Source organism: Haplochromis burtoni, unplaced genomic scaffold, assembly GCF_018398535.1.
Source record: "Haplochromis burtoni strain Fernald_Lab_line unplaced genomic scaffold, NCSU_Asbu1 Contig_71, whole genome shotgun sequence".
NCBI classification, from domain to species: Eukaryota; Metazoa; Chordata; class Actinopteri; order Cichliformes; family Cichlidae; genus Haplochromis; species Haplochromis burtoni.
Genome location: NW_024582432.1, coordinates 2,363,555 through 2,381,902, shown reverse-complemented (window position 1 = coordinate 2,381,902; position 18,348 = coordinate 2,363,555). Strand labels below are relative to the sequence as shown.

The window sequence follows — 18,348 nt, the reverse complement described above, 5'->3', positions numbered from 1 at the left end:
AAGTTAAAACACATTGAATAATAATACTTTTATTCATTTCACTTTCAGCTAATTTTACATGATTAAAGCTTATGATGTGGTAAAAGTTGTAAGCGTTAAATTTGTCAGATATGCATTGCTCGAAAAAATAATTGGGGGACACTTTTTAATCAGAGTATGGCATCAAGTAAGTGAAACTTCTGTGATACTGATCTGGTCAGTTAAGTAGCAGAGGGGTTGTTAATCGGTTTCAGCTGCTTTGGTGTCAATTAAATAAAAAACAGGGATGCCACAGGGGCAACAATGAGACAAACACCAAAACAAGAATGCTTTTACAGGTCCATTTTGCTACTGACATTTGAGGACCCGATAGGCCCAGTGCTCACCGCCTGGCACCGTGGAGCCCAACTGGCATTTTCCATAGAACCAGACAGTTCCTGGAGAATGAAGTTATTGTTATCACCGACTGGCTCCACACTTGCATGATCTAAATCAACAGGGAGATATTATGTTTAGTTCATTCTTATGCACTTTCAGGCATCTATCCTGTACATCAGAACAACATTTTTGTTTTACATTTTGAGAGAGGCCGGGTGAGTTTAATAATAGACTTAATGATGTGTTGATCTTGTTATTTTTAGCATCTACATGGATGTTAAAATCACTCACAACAATTATTTGATCTGCGCTGAGCACTAAATCACATAAAAAGTTTGAGAAATCAGACAGAAACTCTGAGTAAGGCCAGGGTGGGTGATAGATAACAAATAAACCTGGTTTTTGAGTTTTCCAGCTGGACAAGACTAAGCATCAGGCTTTCAAATGAATTTAAGCTGAAGCTGAAGAGGTAGATTGCTGCAACAACATGGATGCAAGTCCAGGTTTTCTCCAGAAAATTTCCCAATTATATATAAAGCCCACTTTTTTTTCTTTTGGGACATACTAAGTAATTTGTTTAGATAATTCTTTATGGTTCATAAGCAAAGTGTTTCACATATAAATACATAATTGATTTAATTTTGACCCTGATTTGAGCATGGTGAGTTCCACCGTAGTCAATTGTCCCTGCCCTATAAAATTTAGATATAAAATGCAGCAACGTGACTTCACTGCAAAGGCCTTTTGAGTAACTTTTCATTTCCAGCACATTCAAAAATCATGCCCAGTTTTGTAATGATTTGGAAGTTCAGGCTTGTTGGACTGTAAATAATGGCTGCATGAGTGGAATTTCAGGTTCTTGAATCTTTCATGGGAGCATAAAAGTGGTTTGCCTTTACTTAAGACAGGGTTTTTTGGTCACTTTAGAGCAGTAAAACCAGTTGTGACATAACATTGGACAAATGATCACCATGCTGTTTAAGTGTTTTTTTTCTTTGACCTTATACACATATGGGAAACAGCTATTTGCAAATGTATTTAACTACTATTGTGTCTTTTATATTTAGAACACATTATGTGAATACAAAAAATTCCATATTTAAAGTTCTGAAGAAATTAAAATAGGATATTGTAAAACTTGAATAAACTATAAAATATTAAAATAAATATTTATATTCAGTAGAAAACATGAGTTAGCTAACTCATGCATTTATTTTAGTACTGGGCATTTACACAGCTGACCCTAAATAGTTTCCAAGCCTACATACGTCAGCGGTCTCTGTTGAGTATCTATTACCACTCTGCATTTATCCTCAACAGGAAAATCCTAATACAAACTGCTTTAAAAGTATGGTATTCTTGAAAATTCCTGTGGTTTTAGAATTTAAGCATTTTAAATACTACAGTTATTCAGCCAAAATCACTTAATTTTCAGTCAATTTCTTCTTAATCACACAAAAGCAGTGTTTAACTGTAGTTTCATTACTTTACACAGCCATAAATAACAGAGCTTGAGAGAAATAGAACCCCAAACGACTCAACATGATACAGTATAATTATGCATAATTTTCTACTTCCCATTTTCTACTTCTTGAAACACTTCCAGGCACTTATTTTCCACCATTACTTAAATTATCTTTAATTTCAGTACTTACCAGGAAGCTGCATGTATAGAATCAAGTTCTATCAAATCCGATAAAAGCAGCTTAAAAGGTTTGTGAACTGCTCTAAAATTAGGTTTTAAATGGCCTTTTGCCCCATGGAATTTATACGGTCATTACTACCTTTGCTAGAAATTTCCCATAGATTTCTACTCTGAATTCTTTGAGTGCCATGTCTCACTCTTCTAATAACTCTGAGACTTCCCCATCATAGTTGCTGAATTCCACCTACAGAGTGTATTAGATGTACAAACAAAAATAATTACTCTGAAATAAGATTCTTAAGTGGGCTTCTTTAATCTCCAAAGTAGTTCACCAAAACGCTTCGATTTCATCAACTCAACACAACTCTTTTTCTTAAATTGTTATTCCATGCACTGGCAACTGGAAGACAAAATACTAAAACATTCTCTTTTTGCTTGTCTCTGAAACACTTAGAGTAGGTCTTCACTGATTGGGATTTCAGAACTCGGGGAGTTAAAGTAAGGGGGGCAGGGGGGAGAAAAGTGTACTTATTTAGGTCTATAAGGTTACTAGCTTCATACAAAGAACTTTGAATGTTTGTCCTTGAGTATTTGCATTGCTCAGTCTTTCCACTGTGACTTATGTTGTGTGGGAGAGTGGATTTCTGAAAATGCAAATAAAAGCCACAAACATAATCGCACTTAGCTATAACTTTAATTAACGTGTAATCAAATGTTCTTTGTATATGAGGTTTGCAAATAATAAAACACTTCTAGTCGATTCTTCTTCTTTCTCTCCAAGTTCTCACAACATTCTCTCTTGTCTGATCTTTACTAGTGCTCCTTTGTCTCACATCATTACAGCCCGCTGCCTACCAGAAATACTCGTCATTAACAACACGCTGAATTCTCCTCACGTTGCTGTGCGCTTCCAGCTATGGAGGATAACTGCGATTTAAGGTCCCACTCTCACCCCGCAGCTTCCACACCTTTCTGAAGCTGTTGCTGTCAAAACACCCCTGGCAGTTTGTCATCAGAAGGCGAGAAAGTGTTGGGTGCGAATATGATGTGTAGTATAACTCTGCTTTCAAGCGCTAGGAGCGATGTATGCAGCGCTTCATTATAACCCGGCTCTGTACCTGCCGATTTCTATAGCTGAATGTGTGTTAATTAATGAGGGGGTTTATTTGGAAATAAAAGCATGGGCGGTTTGCATTCTTGACCGCCGTTTAAAAAAGAAAAAGGGAGATCTGTTTGTGGAAGTGTGCATTTCAGTGCAACAGTGCTGAACACACACTTGACTGGTAATTTAGCCCTATCAGTTTTCCACAATCCCCCAGGTACCATGGCTTGGCTACAGTGCCAACGTGAATGACTTAATCTGGAATAATGAGTGTGTTAACTGTGATCGGGAGCACAGCTTAGTGTTGATTCCTCCTGAAAACAATGCGTGTTTACAGACATTAAGCCACAAAATGATAACAGCCCGCCGTACAGAAAGGTCAGGAAATTGCGCAGAAGACTGCAAGCACGAATAAGCATGCAACCCATGCGGAGAGTGAAGGATGCTGCCGGATACCGCCAGCGAACAAGAGGTCTGTGCAGCCATTTAATTTAGAAGTGTTAATGCCAATAACCAGGCTTGCTTGGAGGAGGAGAAGGAGAAAAAAAAAAGAAGACGGGGGTGCAATTTACCGATACATGGCTGAGTTCTGACGCCAGCACCGAAGTGATGTAAGACAAGAGGGAGGGAGAAAACCAAGAAGGAGGAGAGGAGAAGTAGAGAGATAGGGAGAGAGACTTTCAGAGACCCAGACACAGAGCAACTCCCCAGTGGGTATCCTAACAGAGGTAGGCTGGCTTTTCATACTCCCACTCCGAATTAAAATACCGTGAATATATCGAGAAAAATAAAAGTCGTCAACTTACTTTGAATCCTCTTTGAAATTAATGACTGGAATGCTCTTGGCGCCACGTTTAGTTTAGTACTGCAATGCTCGGGTGTGATGCTTAACATAAAGATAACACACCAGATTCATTTGGACGATCCTGTGATGTGTGGGTGGAATGTTATCAAGTTTGAGGCGTCGCGCAAACTGCACGAACGAACTCAAATTCATGGCTCAAATGTGTCGGGATATTTATACGGGTAGAAAAACGAATTAATGACGCGCTTCTGACGTGAGGATAATACCTAATGAGCTCATTTGTTTTATTTGTTCCCCCAGCCTAACTTTGACTCTTAACGGAGCTGACTGTGGGCTCCAGATATCAGCACCTCGGATAGCGACGCGCCGCAACAGCTCAGCAGAGGCGGGGAGAACGCGCAGAGCCCGGGCGGCTGTCAGTTCCTGAGCCCGGTCAAGATATGGTTGTGCTCTCCTGTCTACACTCAGCGAAGGCTCGCAATGGGCTTTAGTGTGTCCATTGCATAATAACTGCAGAGAATGCCCTTGACAACAGTCCGCACAGAGTTGCATTCAGCATGACGGCTGCACAGGACACTGACCGAATAGGGGAAGACTTGCACGAGACTGAACCTTTGAGCGTTTAACCAGAGTTGAAGTGTCTGTGCAAGCACATAACACTGGAAGACTTCTTCACATTATCATGGGGATAAGGTACCTTTTATTGCTGCTGATCTATCTGGACCCCCTGTGCGTCTTGAGCGCCGCAACGGGCGGTAAAAAACCCAAGCAGGCGACCAGGAAGGCTCCGAAAGCCACCGCTATCCCCACGGTCGTCCCGCAGAAGACTCCAAAACCGTCGCCCGTCAGGAAACACGAGTCCTGCAAGGGCTACTTCGATGTAAGCGGGCAGTTTGACAGTGCGTTCGAGTGCAACAACACAGATCACCGGTACTGCTGCGGGACGTGCTTCCTGCGCTTTTGCTGCGAGTATAAGAAAGACCGACTTGATCAGACTGCGTGCACGAACTACGTAACGCCGGGCTGGTTGGAGACGGCCACTCCGTCCCCCATCCCGACCAATGATCCCTATCTCTCCATGGATCAGACCAACACGGCGGTCTACATCACCTGTGGGATCATAGCCTTCATCATAGTGTTGGGAGTGTCGGCCAAAGTTGCATATGACAAAGCCACAGAGCCGCCTCAAGAAATGAATATACACAGGTGAGTGGGAGGAAGACTGTAATAATTCTGCTTAACATGCTCCCTTTAATCAAGAAACAAAGCTGCATATTAAAAGTCTGCCTTTTGCACTTCATGCATATGTATAACTGGACAGACCATAATATGCACAGAGATGTAGAGTCCATTTACAGGCAGGGGCTAAAGGTCAAAGAAACAGGCCCAAAGTGCTGTCAAATGCGATATTTTTCAAGCAAGCAACTTGTTTTCTTTCTCTCTATCAGCGCTAACGAAGTGAAAATGAGGCTGGTAAAGCGCTGGAATGAATGAACAGACTGTTATCTAAAAGGCAGCACTTCTCAGATCAAATTGTGTTCGATCTGCAGCAGATGTTAAATCCCAGAAAAACCAAAGCCTAAAATAATTATAGAGAGAAGTTGAAAGAGTGTTATCATACTGATTGTGGTAGGCTGGTGCTCCTGAAACAAGTGCGTGCATCTGCTATGAGTGGGAGTGAGAAGGACTAATGGCCAACGTTTATATTTTATGTTTTTTAGTTCATATTGCAGAATTAAAAAAAGAAAAAGAAATTGTAACTAGTGATGGAGTCTAACACTAGTCTGCATACTGGGCTCAGGAGGCAACCAGCCAGCTGTCAAGAATCATACTTGACAGCCCTCTCTTCAGCCTCTACACATCAGCACATGGCTGTCTGATGTGTTCAGGTGAGGAGGTGGATGAGGATGCTTAGCAGAGATGGCGCAACTGCATCCCATCTCCTCATACTGGCCCCATCAAACACGGGCAGACCAACACGAACAAATGCTGACACATAAGATCTTCAACACTGAATTGTTTTTTTATTATTACTGAATGCATTATTCACAGTCTTGAGCAATCTTAAGTCTGTGAATAATAGATGATGTTTGCATTAATGTTTTGGCTGTATCAAGGCTGTGTGACACGCATGCACCACCACATTCCATAAGGGTCACAAAGGAGGGCAGGGTGGGAAAGGGATGAATCGCTGAGGTGGGGAGAGGGGGGAGGTAAAGTGAAGCTAAGATATTAATTTAAAGGCAAAGGTTAAACCACCAATATATTTGTCGTACAAAAGCTTTGAGCTGCTGCGGCGCCTTCAAAGTAATTAGATTCCCCCCATTTTTTCTAAGTATGATGTCAGAAAAAAAGCAAACAAACATTTTTTTTACTTTCTTTCATCATGATTGCTTCTCTCCCTCTTTCACCCCCCTCGAGGGCTTCATCCTTCCACATGCACCTGGTGCGGTCTGAAAAACATTCAAATTCAACCCAATTAGCTGAGATACTCACACATCCAACGCTGTTTCTCTTGCAAATGAACATTCGTCATGTTCCCAGACGTGTTAAAAAAAGAAAAAAAAGAAAAGAGAGAGAGAGACAGAAGAACAAGAAACGGAGCAGCCCTGAATTACCCATAATAGCGCAACACTGTTTCAACAATTCACGTCTGGTTTTTAACTGTGTTCAGATGCATGCACAGAGACAACCTGTACAAAGAGGAAAAGCTTCCTTTTTGGTGTAATGTTCACACTTGTTTGCTGTGTGCTTGTCTGTTTTTAGGGCCCTTGCAGACATCCTGAGGCAGCAGGGGCCCATCCCTATATCACAATACGACTGTGAAAATTTTGCAGCCATGAATGGCTCACCCAAAGACAACACACCAGTCAGAACCTCATCCAAGAACCACTACACCCCTGTTCACTCCTCCAAATCCAACCATGGTAAGAGCTCTTCTTGCTCCCCTCTCTATACTCGAAGCTCTAAAGCTCATGTTTATGGCTGAAGGGACATTTCAGCAGCTGAACCCTGTGCCTGTGTCTTTGAGAGCATTTTTGTGCAATGCATTTGCAGCATATCATCATTATTTGTGTGTAAAATTCTGCAATACCATTCAAATCGCACCCACTGTACTGACCCTTTCAGCATTTTAATCTTCCGTGGTAACATCCTGTAATCATCTGATTTGAGCAAAAGAGAAGAGAGAGCAACAGCGAGACTAAAGGACAGATAATCACAGACTAGCAAAGGTAGACCTGCCCAGCAGATTCTGATAGGCTGGAAGTGATGACCTCTCACTCAGTCAGCACACACACGGAGTCATTTAACCTTGCAATTGCAAGAACAGACAGGAGTGTGAGTCATTAATATGGCCTGAAAAACGGACACAGAATCCAGGCAGCACTGGCAGGTTCACAGACAAAGCAGGTGTTATCAGATGGAGAGATACAAAGCCACTTGGGGAGAGGGACACAGATGGAAAATAATGAGATATTACAATGGAGTTGCTGAGATGGAAAGAAAAACAGAAAGATGTTAAGCCTCTGTGCAGGATGAGCAAATGCAGAGATACGGAGTAGAAAATTAAAGGTGATGTAGCTCTGAAAGCACGGCAGACTTTACTGCTGTGTAACATTTTCTGTGGCATGATCTATTAATTTATCTATGTATTTACTGTCAAAGAAGAAACTTCCCCTTGATAGCCCTAATTTAAAGCTCAGGTGGTCGACACTGGTAAGTAACTACAAATTGTGTTTTTTAATTTTTAAGTCCGGCTGGGGGATTTCCTGCAAGTTATATAAACTAAACTAAAATTAAAAGCCAGAAGAAACTGTCTTTACATACGTCAGTATATGACAGCTTAACTTTTCATGAGTTCAGCAAGAAAATTTAGTTTCATTTTTAAAATAACAGAACAATATAAAATAATTCTCATACGCAAACTTCCCTTAGCTAAAAAAAAGTCTAAGAATGACATTCGAGCAACACGTGGGAAGCCTGAACTGTCATGTTGTCATCCAAGGCCTCAATAAAAGACGATCAGCTAACAGTTACTCAGAGTCAAAGTGTTTGCTTGGATGCTTTCACACTGTGATAAATGACAAACAAGCAGTTATCTCTGTTTAGAAATCATCTTGCTGTATAGAAATTCTTATTATATCCAAACTATAGTTGGACAGGGTATATATATCACTTTGATACTCTGAATGAGCACTCAAAGCATTTTCTGACTTTGAGGGCTATCTGTCATTCAAATACTCCAATGCAGGCATCGGACAATTTGCTGTGTAGTACCTTTTCCGAGGCTACTTTGACATGTGGACTGAGAGAGCTGGAGATCGAACCTCAGATTAGTGGACAAAGTTTTGAGACAAAGTGTTTTGATCTCTGCCAGCAGCTTCACAGCTCGGATGCTGTGAGAAAATGAGCAGGTTGGAGAAATCAGAAGTGAAAGGATATTGTGAGCCACTGTTTTTTACCTTTGGAAATATGGTTGCTAGTTTGCTAACTGACCTTGAGATAATGTTGGCTGTTCTCACTTTCAGTCAGTTCCATAAATATGTGTATCATACTAAAACACATCTGAGCCCCCAAATCCAGGGCAAATAAATGAATTCTCATACATACATGGACGATTACGCAGGTTACTTCACCTAAGAAAAGGCACAAAAGCAGCCTGATGGCAGCCAATATTGTCAGCTCATTGTACAGTAGGAGAACATGTAAGTGTAGATGTGGAAGTTATAGTGTTGAATGTAAAAAACGTCATGAAAATTTAATTGAAAGCACTACAGTGCCAAAGAGTCTCAGTACATTATATTGCAGTATATACTAAAGTGGAAACTAGTGCAGAAAATACAGGGAGTGCAGAATTATTAGGCAAATGAGTATTTTGTCCACATCATCCTCTTCATGCATGTTGTCTTACTCCAAGCTGTATAGGCTCGAAAGCCTACTACCAATTAAGCATATTAGGTGATGTGCATCTCTGTAATGAGAAGGGGTGTGGTCTAATGACATCAACACCCTATATCAGGTGTGCATAATTATTAGGCAACGTCCTTTCCTTTGGCAAAATGGGTCAAAAGAAGGACTTGACAGGCTCAGAAAAGTCAAAAATAGTGAGATATCTTGCAGAGGGATGCAGCAGTCTCAAAATTGCAAAGCTTCTGAAGCGTGATCATCGAACAATCAAGCGTTTCATTCAAAATAGTCAACAGGGTCGCAAGAAGCGTGTGGAAAAACCAAGGCGCAAAATAACTGCCCATGAACTGAGAAAAGTCAAGCGTGCAGCTGCCAAGATGCCACTTGCCACCAGTTTGGCCATATTTCAGAGCTGCAACATCACTGGAGTGCCCAAAAGCACAAGGTGTGCAATACTCAGAGACATGGCCAAGGTAAGAAAGGCTGAAAGACGACCACCACTGAACAAGACACACAAGCTGAAACGTCAAGACTGGGCCAAGAAATATCTCAAGACTGGTTTTTCTAAGGTTTTATGGACTGATGAAATGAGAGTGAGTCTTGATGGGCCAGATGGATGGGCCCGTGGCTGGATTGGTAAAGGGCAGAGAGCTCCAGTCCGACTCAGACGCCAGCAAGGTGGAGGTGGAGTACTGGTTTGGGCTGGTATCATCAAAGATGAGCTTGTGGGGCCTTTTCGGGTTGAGGATGGAGTCAAGCTCAACTCCCAGTCCTACTGCCAGTTTCTGGAAGACACCTTCTTCAAGCAGTGGTACAGGAAGAAGTCTGCATCCTTCAAGAAAAACATGATTTTCATGCAGGACAATGCTCCATCACACGCGTCCAAGTACTCCACAGCGTGGCTGGCAAGAAAGGGTATAAAAGAAGAAAAACTAATGACATGGCCTCCTTGTTCACCTGATCTGAACCCCATTGAGAACCTGTGGTCCATCATCAAATGTGAGATTTACAAGGAGGGAAAACAGTACACCTCTCTGAACAGTGTCTGGGAGGCTGTGGTTGCTGCTGCACGCAATGTTGATGGTGAACAGATCAAAACACTGACAGAATCCATGGATGGCAGGCTTTTGAGTGTCCTTGCAAAGAAAGGTGGCTATATTGGTCGCTGATTTGTTTTTGTTTTGTTTTTGAATGTCAGAAATGTATATTTGTGAATGTGGAGATGTTATATTGGTTTCACTGGTAAAAATAAATAATTGAAATGGGTATATATTTGTTTTTTGTTAAGTTGCCTAATAATTATGCACAGTAATAGTCACCTGCACACACAGATATCCCCCTAAAATAGCTAAAACTAAAAACAAACTAAAAACTACTTCCAAAAACATTCAGCTTTGATATTAATGAGTTTTTTGGGTTCATTGAGAACATGGTTGTTGTTCAATAATAAAATTATTCCTCAAAAATACAACTTGCCTAATAATTCTGCACTCCCTGTATATAAACTGGTGCACAAATGTAGTCCAGAATGTAGGAAATAAACTGCCTGATGCTATCCCCTAAGATGCCACCCCCACCTATCCCTCGATTAAATCTTAATCCATGCCTATTTTTCCACTCTTTTTGAAATGTTTTAATTAGGAACCAATCATATAACAACATATTTATATTAATCGATGAGAGAGTCATAACGACCTTCAGAAAATGTGAGCAAAGACAATATTATAGCTAAAATGTTTATTTTCTGAGCTGTAGATGTAAGCAGCAAAACACCTAACACAGTACATGAAGTTGTTATGGCTGAGTTGTGTGACAAGACAGCAATAGTCTCTCTGCATCCTCATCTTTAAATAATAGATTGTGCATATTCTCAGCTTTATTTGGGTTTGCAGCTGCTTGAATGTCATGTAAACTTGGCCTCTTTCTGTCACTTTCACATCTATCACACACTTTGGGGGGAACATTTTTCTTGCAGTACAGTGCTTGTTGCAGCTGCAGTCTGCATTCATTCACTTAATGTCTCCTCAGCTTAGTGAATGAATTGGTCTATCCTTAATGGTCACTTGCCGGCCCATGCACAGAGAGGGAGAGAGGGCAGATGCAAAGCTGCACATGTCAGCCTGCCTTCAGTGCACACTTGCATGTTTTTTTCCTCACATGAGCTCGGGCATAGCTTTATCTTTATATTGCTCTGTCGCCTGTGTTTTGCCTGCTTGCAGAGAGTCACTGCAAAGAGAATACAACTTGCGCCAGCTCTGCTCAGTCTATCCTAGATAAAATAGAAAAACCCACCCCCTCCACATCAGGGACCACAGCCGTCCTGATGGGGTTGGACATGAAAGGCAGTGACAGTGCGGGCACAAGTGTCGTTAATGTGTGCATATAAATTGAGAGAACAGAGAGGGAGTCCACTCGCTCACATAGAAAATGCATATTCATGTACGCCTAAATGGGCATTTGGCACAGAATGGCAAGGCAGGCCTCTTAAGGAGAGGGTTCTCGGGTGGAACTGTTGCTGCTGGCACTTCACATCCAGAGGCTTTCTGAGACACTTTTATATCAGGTGGACAGACCTCATGAAGTAAAAGGCTAAGGGGCCCAAGAGGATCCTGTCAACTTATGTCTAAAGTGGGTATAACAGCCATATCTTCTTTGATCTTTGCATTTAAACATGTCCGGTCTCTCTTAGCTGCAGAGATGTCCTCCCCAACATATTTTAAAATCCTTTATTTCAGCCCTTTTCTAAAAATACACGCTGATTTATTTTTTCACATCACCGATCTTGTGTGGCAACATGGTACCCTTGGTGCATTGCAAAACATCCCTGCATTTTTTTAAATAAAAAAAAAGAGCGGCCTACAGCAAAAACAGTACAGACAGCATAATATGATACCAGCGCAAGTGCTTCTATTTTTATTCGAATCCACTCTGCATTGTTGTGTGGCTCAGATCCTCTTTTAGGTCGGGGTGTAAACACAGAGCACCCCGGAGCCACAACAAGGAGCCGGCCTTGAAAGGGAGGAGCAGATACCTTTGCAGGAGTTTGCCGTCGGTTAAAGTAAACAATAACCGCCTCTCTGAGTAATGCAGTTTGGCCCACAGCTCTCTTCAGATGAAGCTGATTTATTCACCACAAACCACAGGCAAAGAGTTGCCTGTTTTTCGGAGGGTTTTTAAAGTGTTGCTTGGTTTACTGTCTGACAGTTTCCTAATGCAGAGAATGATGAAGTAAAGTTTTCAGGTACAGAAACCAAAAAATACTAGTCAAGCGCATTTGTTCCTTATAGGCAGGCCAACTAGAATTCCCTAATATCACAGTGTTTTAAAAGCATTCACTTCACTTAGAACACTTGCAGGGATTGGTAGTACTCTTACTGAAAAAGAGATCAGATCTTTGAGAGATCTTATGTTTGTCTCCCTGTTAGATGCAGAACAGAATAAAAGAATCCTCCATCTCCTAATGAGCAACGTCTTGAGTGGTCAGGCCCAGTTTTCAAAAGTAGAATGGGTGAACTACAACAATAAACTTGTAATGAGTTGAATTAAAGATTGGATTATAATTTATGGTGTTGAGTTCATTGAATCGCTGCATGTTAGGGTTCTCGTAGCAGCTGAAAAGCCTTGAGCTGGTATTTATATATCTGCACTGTATGCAGCACTGAAGGGATGTGAGCTGTCAGTTCATTTTATGAGATGACTCTCGAGCTTAAAGGTCAGCTGCTGTGGACAATTAGAGGTCGTGATGATACAACAACATTTTCGGCTGTTTGGCGGTTATGACGTGATCTTCAGATACATATTTTTAAAAGCGTTCTGTGTGTAGCACCTTCTTTCCACATAAACCCCAAATTTTGCCTAAACAACAAAACAGTGACTTAATTACTCTAATTATTTGCCAATAGGCACTTTTATAATTATATTCAGTGAGGCATCCCGCCTCAACCACTACTACACACATGTAACAAACATCTGCTTCCTCTTCTTGCTGCTTCTTTCCAATTAATCCTTGAAGTGTGCAGCAATAACATCTCCGCTGTGACCTCACTGGCTCCCCATTGGCCAGATAATCATCAGGCCCCATGTTAAAAACAACATTTCTGTGCTGACTGCATCAACATGTTTATTAGAAGCTTTCTCTTGAGTGCACCTGTGTTTAACCTGAGCAACTGAGAGACTCCACCTAATTGTCTCCTGCCCTAGATCTCATTATTGCCCCTTATTATACAGCTGGACTTCTGGCACCCCGAGTGCCAGACATATGTGTGTATGTGGATAAGTGTGTTTCAGGTGCAGAGGCAGGAATCCAACTATATCCCGCAGCTGTTGTGGTTTAAGACAGCCCAGAGTGGGTTAGAACTTAGGACTGCACTGCACAATTAGTTTCATGAGAGGGCAGGGGCATGTATTTTCCAAGGTATCACTGAAAATGTTTCCTTTAGAGGTTTCAGCTTATATAACAGAGAAACTGAAAAAGAATGAGATATGTGACACTGAGCTACAGTTAAATGGCTTTATCAAAATGACACATATAGTTCTGATCATTCTCTAAAACCAGTATATAAATGGTATTACGGTTTAATTTAGGAAGCAGACTTAAAATTCACAGAGGATTGATCAAATACCGTTAAGTACACTTAAAAGTAAATGAATGTGCAATATTAAATATTAGCTCTCTCTCTTATAAATCACTATTTATAAATCAATAAATAATTGATCAGAATGATGATTTGCTTTTCCATAGGAAACCTTGTTACAACAATATGAATATGTTAGTGATAGGTTTGTAGCTTGAACCCATCCGCTGGAACGTTGAAGACAATATAATTACACTGCAAAGCAAGACACAAGTAGGCAAAGTTCTTCATGTTACTCGTGCACGGGAGAAAACCGGACAGAGCGCCGTTCCTTCGCTTGACCCCAGTTGCTCTCGCCCGCTCTCCCGTACCACTGTTCTTTTATTGAGGTTACATGAATATGCATAGGTTCATTAACATATGACGTCTACATACACACAAAGAGTACCTTGCCTGTGTTGTGTGTGTGTGTGTGTGTGTGTGTGTGTGTGTGTAGTGCTGTGTGTGTGTGTGTGTGTGTGTGTGTGTGTGTGTGTGTGTGTGTGTGTGTGTGTTGTGTGTGTGTGTGTGAGGTCCAGATGTGACCCTGTGAAGACTCCCCAAAGCTGGTGCCAGGAGTCTAGCGGTCCATCTGAACAAAAGGCTCTTATACTTAAACAGATATACGTGTGCTTGCTATACCATAAATCAATAAGAAAAGATACGACCTCTCCTAGGAGGTGTGATCTACGCCGGAACACTCTGTAGAGGGAGTGAACGCACTCCCCCTTCATGCTACACAGAGCTGTTACAGACCTCCTAGGATGAGACATTCTTTCAATCTACAAATGATTATACACCTCTAAGCATATATGGTTAAATATTTCTAAGCATAAATGACAATCAACAATACAAATCTAACAGTTAGTTTAAATAAATTAGCACCCACAAGTCATACTGTCAGAGGCCAAGGAGAGGAGTGGCAGCAATCTTTTACTTATTTTACTTATTAATCAACCAAAGACCTGGACAGAGTTATGAATCATTTGAAAGCCACTCTGAACTTTGTCCACCCTAATCAGAGAAGCCAAAAATCAGGTGTTATCTGTTTTAGTGCTTCCTAATGAACATTCATACTCTGATGGATGCATCGGAGAGCAACTTGGGATTCGCATCTTGCCCAAGGATACTTGGCAAGCAAACTGGAGGAGCCAGGGATCGAACCTCTACCTCCTGAGCTACAGCCACCCCCAGCCTTAACACCTCATTTATTTTTTTATTAGAGAAAATATAAATAAGCCCAGCCATGCCTTTAATCATACTCAGGTTACAACCCCAGATACTTTGGCTGCTCCAAAAAAGAAGGCAACAAATCAGAGATCGATACTGGTGACAGAGGTTGGTACCTTGCATAACTGATAAATCTGTGCCTTAAAGTAGATAACATCATTTGGAGAGAAAATTGCATTAAAGATCTTAATTTGGGTAGAAAAAAAGCAAAAATCCAAAACTGTACCACAATAAGAGTCTTCCATAAAGCTAGAACGTTTACTATTTGGTACGATCAAAGAAAACAACCCCAGGTTTCTTTTCTGCACTGTAGCCACGCTGACAGAGTCAGAGCTCTCTTGAGCCAATTATTCCTTTTTGACCTAAACTAGCAAGGACTTTATGAATTTCTTTACATATTTTAACCAATAGAGAAAAAAAAATATTCACAGCTATCCCACAGATGTGTCATTAAGCAGAGGAACTTAGAGTCGTTCTCTCCAATCAATCTTTCAGAGTTAACTTCAGTAATGTCTTCCTTTAAAACATCAATACTCCATCCTGACAAGACTGTTAAAAAAGTTTCACCATTTATGAATGCTTTAATTTTAAATATGATTAATCCATCTTTATTAACAGGCTGTGAACCACACACTTTTAAGGCCCTTACTCAATCCAGCCATAAAAAAACAGTTTCCAACCTTCCTATCATTTAAAAAAAATCTTTGTCAAACAGTTAACTGATCATTTACAAAGGAATGTTGTTTTATTGGAAAGCATTTCAGTCAGGAGTTAGAGTACATCATGTCACAGAAACAGCATGAGTGACTGGCGTCTGACAGTGGCCTCACCTCTGTATTGTTCCTGTTCGATCTCAGCCCAGTGGGTTGATTCATATCAATCTGACAGAGTCTAATTTGTGTATGTAAATGGGGAGTTTTCCTCAGACACAAAAGTTAGTCATGGAGTTCCACAGAGGACTGTGCTGGGACCAATACTTTTTACATTGTACATGTTTCCTTTAGGGAATTTTATTAGGAAGGACTGCAGGAAACCCAGTTTTATTTATCCATGAAGTCTCATGGTACAAATCACCTAGTTAAACTACAGGCATTTTTTAAGTTAGTATACTTGGCCTGAAACATTTAGGACATTTAGAAACATGGTATCCAACCAGATATTTACTTTAGATGGCATTACCTTGTCCTTCAGTAATAATGTGAGAAATATTGGAGTCATTTGTGACCAGGAAATGTCCTTTGGTGAGCACATATATAGGATTATTCTGATTCATTTGTGCATTCTTGCTAAAATTAGAAACATCTTGTCTCAGACACTGATTCATGCAATTATAACTTCAAGGCTATAATAATTCATTTTTATCAGTTTGCTCTAAAAGCTTCCCAAAAAGCTTTCAGTTGATCCAGAGCTCCGCAGCAAGAGTACTAACTGGGACTGGAAAGAGACACCACATTCCTCCCATATTAGTTTCTCCTCATCAACTCCTTGTTCAGCTCAGAGTTGAATTTAAAATCCTTCTCCTCACATATAATATCTTGTACTATCAAGCCGCATCATGGAATCAGCCTTCAGTTTGGATTTGGGAAATAGACACTACCTCTGCTTTTAAGATTAGGCATAAAGCTTTCCTGTTTGATAAAGCTCATAGTTAGGGAGAATCAGTTGACCCTGAACCAGTCTTTAGTTATGCTGCAATAAGCTCAGGCTGCTCGGCTGCTCATTCCTATTAACTGGTGTTTATACACTACTACTGCATTTAATCATAGGTTAGAATTGAACTCTGGCTCTCTCTCCCGTAATCTGTCTTTTGTCCCGACTGGTCTCTTCCCCCTCACCCCCAACAGTTCTCTGCAGATGGCTGCCGCTCCCTGAGCCTGTTTCTTTCAGAGCTTTCTTCCTCTTAAAAGAGAGTTTTTCCTTCTCTCTGTCACCAAGTGCTCGCTCAAAGGGGGTCATGTGATTGTTTCTGTTTCTTTCTAATATTGTAGGTTCTTTAAATTACAGTATAAAGCATCTCTATGTGACCGTTGTTGTGAATTGATGTTCGAAAAAATTTAACTTAACTGAATTGAATTGAATCAAATTACTTTTGCCTGGCTGTGTTGGACCTTAATCGACCTTGGATTCAGATAGTCTCTCCAATGCCTGCCAAGCTGCACCACATCAGGCTTTGTTCATAATATAATTATCTTATTATTCACATTTTTCCAATTTCAGAGGTGTAGGTGTGCAGTGAAGAGGTCAGATTAAAAAAAATATTACCATATGAATCCTCAGCGTGCATTGGCTCCAGCGGCTGTTCATTTCCATAGTACATCATTGAGGTGAAAGTCACGATTTTCTTTGTATCAAGGAGGATAAATTAATAATGTGCAACGTTCTCTCTGCAGACTCTTCATGCTATCTCTCAGTAGTGAGCAGTGGGAGAGAAAGCGGGAGGGGAAAAAAGGTGGATTCTGATCACTTTTGAATGGTTTTTCCAGGGTCGTTACGATGGCCTGTGGAGTTACCTACCAATGACAAATATGACAAAAGAAGACAATAGTGCAGCAGCACTAGCAATTCTGCATGTGATATATATACATGCATGGTGGTATGACTGAATGCGTAAAATAACCCTTGTAGATATTCTATCTGCAGCATGAAGGCAGCACAGGGAGAGGTGTGATTGAGTTCAAAGTGCACTGGTATGTGGGTGGTGGAAACATATTGCTTTTTTTCTTCTTCTTCCTTTTTTTTTTTGAATATCACAGCACTGTGTTTGCAGCTGCTGTTCACATTTCAGCCACTTCCCCTCAATCCATGTCTGAGGGGTAATGACACCATGGGAAAATTTTATATTTGGCACAAAAAAAACAAACACATCTGAGGCAAATAAGAAATTTGATAGAAACACTCAAACACAATTTAGCGGCCCTGCAAATGTTCTTTTAAAGTGAAACATTGTTGATTTTATACGTTAGTATATATATTATATTCCAAGGGTTCTATCAGTATTAAAGTGGTTCCATATTTAGTTTCCATTAAAAACTGACACATAACTTTTTGAGCTTTGTAATTTCTATACATTTCTATATGTCATTTTTTGTGTAAATGTTACATTTTACTGCGTCAGTGTCAAAAAGAAAATGAAAAAATCTGTGATATTTGTGCTTTTCAGTGATATAAAAGAGTTACAATGACACGGACAATTACATGCCAACACAGTAAAAGCAATAATCTAAATGTCCAATCTCTGCCATTAGTCTGATTGTGCATTTTCAATAACCGTAAAGTATTCTATCCTGTCACCAAACACTGAGTCAAACTAATAAATTAAATCTTTGTACTAACTGTCAGATTCACTTGTAATGGGCGCCACCTTTTGACATTTGAATATGAGTTCTGGGAAAAAGCAGGTAGCTTTTATAGTTAATTTCTAACATTTTATATCAAGTGGCTGCAGCTCAGGAGGTAAAATGAGTCATTTAATAATCGGAGAGCTTTGTACATGACATTGGAGTGTGACTGAACCCTGAATTTAGTGTGTGAATGTTAAATAAAAGCATTTGTATGAATCTTTGTGTAAATAGATGAATGAAGCTCATAGACAGCGCTTTGAGTGCATGAACAGAGTAGAAATGCACTACATAAGTACCAGCTTATTTACTATGGTAAATGGTAAATGGCCCGTATTTATATAGTGCTT

At 40.4% G+C, this 18,348-nt stretch overlaps 1 protein-coding gene across 10 annotated transcripts in view; it reads left to right on the top strand.

The window, feature by feature from the left end:
• Positions 1–3,440: 3,440 nt before the first annotated feature.
• The window catches only part of LOC102289481 (protein shisa-6), an 80,770-nt gene continuing 65,862 nt past the window's right edge, over positions 3,441–18,348 (top strand). For 6 of the 10 annotated variants that reach the window (XM_005923746.2, XM_042221672.1, XM_005923741.2 and 3 more), the window contains exons 1-3: positions 3,443–3,832; positions 4,210–5,115; positions 6,676–6,836. In XM_005923746.2, the coding sequence (XP_005923808.1) occupies positions 4,592–5,115; positions 6,676–6,836 (685 nt within the window). In that variant the 5' untranslated portion in view covers positions 3,443–3,832; positions 4,210–4,591. Of the gene's footprint in view, positions 3,833–4,209; positions 5,116–6,675; positions 6,837–18,348 lie in introns of all 10 variants that reach the window. The other 4 variants (XM_005923742.2, XM_042221671.1, XM_005923743.2 and 1 more) reach the window with 3 other exon arrangements.